At 42.8% G+C, this 7,243-nt stretch overlaps 1 protein-coding gene across 1 annotated transcript in view; it reads left to right on the top strand.

Annotated features, from left to right (window-relative positions):
* Positions 1-293: 293 nt before the first annotated feature.
* LOC135566745 (intermembrane lipid transfer protein VPS13C-like) overlaps positions 294-7,243 on the top strand; it is a gene marked incomplete at both ends in the record, with an annotated part of 14,844 nt that continues 7,894 nt past the window's right edge. Inside the window, 3 exons of the mRNA XM_065014370.1 lie at positions 294-541; positions 737-829; positions 2,551-2,718. Of these exons, the coding sequence (XP_064870442.1) occupies positions 294-541; positions 737-829; positions 2,551-2,718 (509 nt within the window). The remainder of the gene's footprint in view (positions 542-736; positions 830-2,550; positions 2,719-7,243) is intronic.

Genomic DNA, 7,243 nt, shown 5'->3' on the forward strand with positions numbered 1-7,243 from the left:
TGATGTTTCTCCCCCTCCTCTCTACCCTCCATACCCAATATTAGGATATGTTTGGTGGTGGGGTGATGTTTCTCCCCCTCTCTCTCTCTCTACCCTCCATACCCAATATTAGGATATGTTTGGTGGTGGGGTGATGTTTCTCCCCCTCCTCTCTACCCTCCATACCCAATATTAGGATATGTTTGGTGGTGGGGTGATGTTCCTCCCCCTCCTCTCTCTCTCTACCCTCCATACCCAATATTAGGATATGTTTGGTGGTGGGGTGATGTTTCTCCCCCTCCTCTCTCCCCCAGGCTCCAGTCCCAGGACCAAGCTGCGTGCAGTCATACTAGACCCAGAGGTGGTGTTTGTGGCTAACCTGATGAGAGCCGACGCTCCGGCGCTGGTTGCCTCCTTCCAATGTGACTTCAGTCTGATGCTAGAGCCTGGGGGAGGGCCCGGGGCCCCTGGGGGAGGGCAAAGCATGACGGCCAACCTCAGAGAGCTCAAAGTTCTGGCCTGTCCCTTCATCAGGACCAATGAGACCAAGGTGGTCACCACGGTGAGCATAAAATAGCTTTTAATAGACGTTTTTTTTTGAAGACCCTCGACACTGCATCTAATGTCACTACTGTAAAGCATCAGCTGGGATATAAGCATGATTCAAAGCTATTTGCATTTTTTAATACGTTTTCCTTGAAAGCATTATTTGAATTGAATCCAACTCCCTAAATGCTTCTTTCTCATTGGTCTTCAGGTGCTACGTCCGTGTTCTGTCTTCCTGGAAACCAAAACCCACCCCAACCAACCCCTTTCCGGCTGTGTGACTGTGGAGGAAGTCATTATCAAAGTAGGTTGCATCCCTTCTTTGTCAAGTTAGTTTGGTTAAAAATGTTACGTCAGAGGGTACCAATGTGCTCTGAGTAGGAGGTCTTCACGGGTCCAAATGGACCTGGGGCTTTCCCACCCGGACTTCATTTGCATAAATAATAAACATTTATTTATAATAGACTAATAGCTGCCATAGCTAGGTTGTTTATCATCAAATGTGATTACGTAATACTTGGCATGGACTGCATCAAACCAGGACGAGAAGTTAACGTTAGCTTAGCGAGGCTAACTGAGGCTGCATCAAACCAGGACGAGAGTTAACGTTAGCTTAGCGAGGCTAACTGAGGCTGCATCAAACCAGGACGAGAAGTTAACGTTAGCTTAGCTAGGCTAACTGAGGCGGCATCAAACCAGGACGAGACGTTAACGTTGGCTTAGCGAGGCTAACTGAGGCTGCATCAAACCAGGACGAGTTAACGTTAGCTTAGCTAGGCTAACTGAGGCGGCATCAAACCAGGACGAGACGTTAACGTTAGCTTAGCTAGGCTAACTGAGGCGGCATCAAACCAGGACGAGAAGTTAACGTTAGCTTAGCTAGGCTAACTGAGGCGGCATCAAACCAGGACGAGAAGTTAACGTTAGCTTAGCTAGGCTAACTGAAGCTGCATCAAACCAGGATGAGAAGTTAACGTTAGCTTAGCTAGGCTAACTGAGGCGGCATCAAACCAGGACGAGAAGTTAACGTTAGCTTAGCTAGGCTAACTGAGGCGGCATCAAACCAGGACGAGAAGTTAACGTTAGCTTAGCGAGGCTAACTGAGGCTGCATCAAACCAGGACGAGAAGTTAACGTTAGCTTAGCTAGGCTAACTGAGGCGGCATCAAACCAGGACGAGACGTTAACGTTAGCTTAGCTAGGCTAACTGAGGCGGCATCAAACCAGGACGAGAAGTTAACGTTAGCTTAGCTAGGCTAACTGAGGCGGCATCAAACCAGGACGAGAAGTTAACGTTAGCTTAGCTAGGCTAGCTGAGGCGGCATCAAACCAGGACGAGAAGTTAACGTTAGCTTAGCTAGGCTAACTGAGGCGGCATCAAACCAGGACGAGAAGTTAACGTTAGCTTAGCTAGGCTAACTGAGGCGGCATCAAACCAGGACGAGAAGTTAACGTTAGCTTAGCTAGGCTAGCTGAGGCTGCATCAAACCAGGACGAGAAGTTAACGTTAGCTTAGCTAGGCTAACTGAGGCTGCATCAAACTGGGATGAGAAGTTAACGTTAGCTTAGCTAGGCTAACTGAGGCGGCATCAAACCGGTGACGAGAAGTTAGCTAGCTTGGCTAACTGAGGCGGCATCAAAGCAGGACGAGAAGTTAACGTTAGCTAGCTTGGCTAACTGAGGCGGCATCAAACCAGGACGAGAAGTTAGCTAGCTTGGCTAACTGAGGCGGCATCAAACCAGGACGAGAAATTAACGTTAGCTAGCTAGGCTAACTGAGGCGGCATCAAACCAGGACAACAAGTTAACGTCGGTCGCTGTAGCCTACCTGTTGACTCTGGGTCGCTGAGAACATAGACGTCAATCGCACTGAGAGGCTACTTCTGAACATAGACGTCAATCGAGATCGTCATTTGCGATCGAGATTTTCAATTGATCATCACACATAAGAATCCCGCTGACTTCCCCCCCATATGAATAAAGTAGAAAATAAATACCTGACACGCTCTTCCCTTCCCTCTCTCAGATCTCCCCTGTCATCCTGAACACAGTGATGACCATCACGGCAGCCATGACGGCGAAACCCAAAGACGAGGCAGCAGAGGAGGAGAAGACCGAGGTCGGCAACCTGTGGTCGACCATGAACATCTACGCCTGCAACTACTGGTTCCTGGGAGTGGACTCTGCCAGCGAGGTATAGATACTACTATAGATGGGTATAGATACTACTATAGATAGGTATAGATACTACTATAGATAGGTATAGATACTACTATAGATAGGTATAGATACTACTATAGATGGGTATAGCAACTACTGGTTCCTGGGAGTGGACTCTGCCAGCGAGGTATAGATACTACTATAGATAGGTATAGATACTACTATAGATGGGTATAGCAACTACTGGTTCCTGGGAGTGGACTCTGCCAGCGAGGTATAGATACTACTATAGATAGGTATAGATACTACTATAGATGGGTATAGATACTACTATAGATAGGTATAGATACTACTATAGATAGGTATAGATACTACTATAGATAGGTATAGATACTACTATAGATGGGTATAGATACTACTATAGATAGGTATAGATACTACTATAGATGGGTATAGATACTACTATAGATAGGTATAGATACTACTATAGATAGGTATAGATGCTACTATAGATGGGTATAGATACTACTATGATAGGTATAGATACCACTATAGATAGGTATAGATACTACTATAGATAGGTATAGATACCACTATGGTAAATTATAGATACCATATAGATGGGGTATAGATACCACTATAGATAAATTATAGATACTACTATAGATAGGTATAGATGCTACTAGATAGGTATAGATACTACTATAGATGGTATAGATACTACTTATAGATAGGTATAGATACCGCTATGAATGGTATAGATACTACTATAGATGGGTATAGCAACTACTGGTTCTGGGGAGTGAACTCTGCCAGCGATGTATAGATGCTACTATAGATGGGTATAGATACTACTATGATGGGTATAGCAACTACTGGTTCCTGGGAGTGGACTCTGCCGGTATAGATATACGGTTTGAGGTTCAATTCCATTTAAATGTGAATCAATTCGGGATGTACACTGAGAGCAGAATTTTAGTTTACATTCTGGATTGACTGCATTAAACAAGAATACCTCTTTAATATGTTCTAATGAGGTCTAGAACCTTCTGTCCCTATACAAGAGACATTGTCTCTATACAAGAACCTTCTGTCCTATGCAAGAACCTTCTGTCTCTATAAAAGAACCTTCTGTCCCTATACAGGACCTTCTGTCCCTATAAAATAACCTTCTGAACCTTCTGTCTCTATACAAGGACCTTCTGTCCCTATAAAATAACCTTCTGTCGGTCTGTCTCTATACAATAACCTTCTGTCCCTATAAAATAACTGCCTTCTGTCTCTATAAAATAACCTTCTGTCTCTATAAAATAACCTTCTACCTTCTGTCTCTATACAAGGACCCTGTGCCTTCTGTCTCTATACAAGGACCTTCTGTCTCTATACAAAACCTTCTGGACTGTCCTATACAAGGACCTTCTGTCTCTATACAAGGACCTTCTGTCTCTATACAAGGACCTTCTGTCTCTATACAAGGACCTTCTGTCTCTATACAAGGACCTTCTGTCTCTATACAAAAAGGACCTTCTGTCTCTATACAAGGACCTTCTGTCTCTATACAATGACCTTCTGTCTCTATACAATGACCTTCTGTCTCCAATGACCTTCTGTCTCTAAAATGAGACAAAGACCTTCTGTCCCGATCTGTCTATACAAGAACTTTCTGTCCCGATCTGTCTCTATACAATAACCTTCTGTCTCTATACAAGAACCTTCTGTCTCTATACAATAACCTTCTGTCTCTATACGGAGACATTATGATATACTATGCAATGGCTTTCAATAATACTATACAGGACTGCAATACGATCACCGATATGCTATGCAAAGGACTGATATATGCAAGGACCTTTGCAAATAAGATAAATATGCCAATACTTGGAACCTTTATGATATATATGCCGGAACGTGATCTCTATACAAGAACCTTCTGTCTATACCATAACCTTCTGTCTCTATACAAGAACCTTATGTCCCTATACAAGAACCTTCTGTCCCGGTCTGTCTCTATACAGACATTCTGTCCCTATACAAGAACCTTCTGTCTCTATACAAGAACCTTCTGTCCCTATACCAGAACCTTCTGTCCCTATACCAGAACCTTCTGTCTCTATACCAGAACCTTCTGTCTCTATACAATGACCTTCTGTCCCGGTCTGTCTCTATACAATAACCTTCTGTCTCTATACAAGAACTTTCTGTCTCTATACAATAACCTTCTGTCTCTATACAAGAACCTTCTGTCCCTATACAAGGACCTTCTGTCTCTATACAAGGACCTTCTGTCTCTATACAAGGACCTTCTGTCTCTATACAAGGACCTTCTGTCTCTATACAAGGACCTTCTGTCTCTATACAAGGACCTTCTGTCTCTATACAAGGACCTTCTGTCTCTATACAAGGACCTTCTGTCTCTATACAAGGACCTTCTGTCTCTATACAATGACCTTCTGTCTCTATACAATGACCTTCTGTCCCGATACAAGAACCTTCTGTCCCGATCTGTCTATACAAGAACTTTCTGTCCCGATCTGTCTCTATACAATAACCTTCTGTCTCTATACAAGAACCTTCTGTCTCTATACAATAACCTTCTGTCTCTATACAAGAACCTTCTGTCTCTATACAATAACTTTCTGTCTCTATACAAGGACCTTCTGTCCCAATCTGTCTCTATACAAGAACCTTCTGTCTCTATACAAGGACCTTCTGTCCCGATCTGTCTCTATACCAGAACCTTCTGTCTCTATACCAGAACCTTATGTCTCTATACAAGAACCTTCTGTCTCTATACCATAACCTTCTGTCTCTATACAAGAACCTTATGTCCCTATACAAGAACCTTCTGTCCCGGTCTGTCTCTATACAAGAACCTTCTGTCCCTATACAAGAACCTTCTGTCTCTATACAAGAACCTTCTGTCCCTATACCAGAACCTTCTGTCCCTATACCAGAACCTTCTGTCTCTATACCAGAACCTTCTGTCTCTATACAATGACCTTCTGTCCCGGTCTGTCTCTATACAATAACCTTCTGTCTCTATACAAGAACTTTCTGTCTCTATACAATAACCTTCTGTCTCTATACAAGAACCTTCTGTCCCTATACAAGGACCTTCTGTCTCTATACAAGGACCTTCTGTCTCTATACAAGGACCTTCTGTCTCTATACAAGGACCTTCTGTCTCTATACAAGGACCTTCTGTCTCTATACAAGGACCTTCTGTCTCTATACAAGGACCTTCTGTCTCTATACAAGGACCTTCTGTCTCTATACAAGGACCTTCTGTCTCTATACAATGACCTTCTGTCTCTATACAATGACCTTCTGTCCCGATACAAGAACCTTCTGTCCCGATCTGTCTATACAAGAACTTTCTGTCCCGATCTGTCTCTATACAATAACCTTCTGTCTCTATACAAGAACCTTCTGTCTCTATACAATAACCTTCTGTCTCTATACAAGAACCTTCTGTCTCTATACAATAACTTTCTGTCTCTATACAAGGACCTTCTGTCCCAATCTGTCTCTATACAAGAACCTTCTGTCTCTATACAAGGACCTTCTGTCCCGATCTGTCTCTATACCAGAACCTTCTGTCTCTATACCAGAACCTTATGTCTCTATACAAGAACCTTCTGTCTCTATACCATAACCTTCTGTCTCTATACAAGAACCTTATGTCCCTATACAAGAACCTTCTGTCCCGGTCTGTCTCTATACAAGAACCTTCTGTCCCTATACAAGAACCTTCTGTCTCTATACAAGAACCTTCTGTCCCTATACCAGAACCTTCTGTCCCTATACCAGAACCTTCTGTCTCTATACCAGAACCTTCTGTCTCTATACAATGACCTTCTGTCCCGGTCTGTCTCTATACAATAACCTTCTGTCTCTATACAAGAACTTTCTGTCTCTATACAATAACCTTCTGTCTCTATACAAGGATCTTCTGTCCCGATCTGTCTCTATACAAGAACCTTCTGTCTCTATACAAGAACCTTCTGTCTCTATACAAGAACCTTCTGTCTCTATACAAGAACCTTCTGTCTCTATACAAGGACCTTCTGTCTCTATACAAGGACCTTCTGTCTCTATACAAGGACCTTCTGTCTCTATACAATGACCTTCTGTCTCTATACAATAACCTTCTGTCTCTATACAAGGACCTTCTGTCTCTATACAAGAACCTTCTGTCTCTATACAAGGACCTTCCGTCTCTATACAAGAACCTTCTGTCTCTATACAAGAACCTTCTGTCTCTATACAAGAACCTTCTGTCTCTATACAAGGACCTTCTGTCTCTATACAAGAACCTTCTGTCTCTATACAAGAACCTTCTGTCTCTATACAAGAACCTTCTGTCTCTATACAAGAACCTTCTGTCTCTATACAAGAACCTTCTGTCTCTATACAAGGACCTTCTGTCTCTATACAAGAACCTTCTGTCTCTATACAAGAACCTTCTGTCTCTATACAAGAACCTTCTGTCTCTATACAAGAACCTTCTGTCTCTATACAAGAACCTTCTGTCTCTATACAAGAACCTTCTGTCTCTA

This window comes from Oncorhynchus nerka, unplaced genomic scaffold, assembly GCF_034236695.1.
Source record: "Oncorhynchus nerka isolate Pitt River unplaced genomic scaffold, Oner_Uvic_2.0 unplaced_scaffold_3492, whole genome shotgun sequence".
Taxonomy (NCBI): domain Eukaryota; kingdom Metazoa; phylum Chordata; class Actinopteri; order Salmoniformes; family Salmonidae; genus Oncorhynchus; species Oncorhynchus nerka.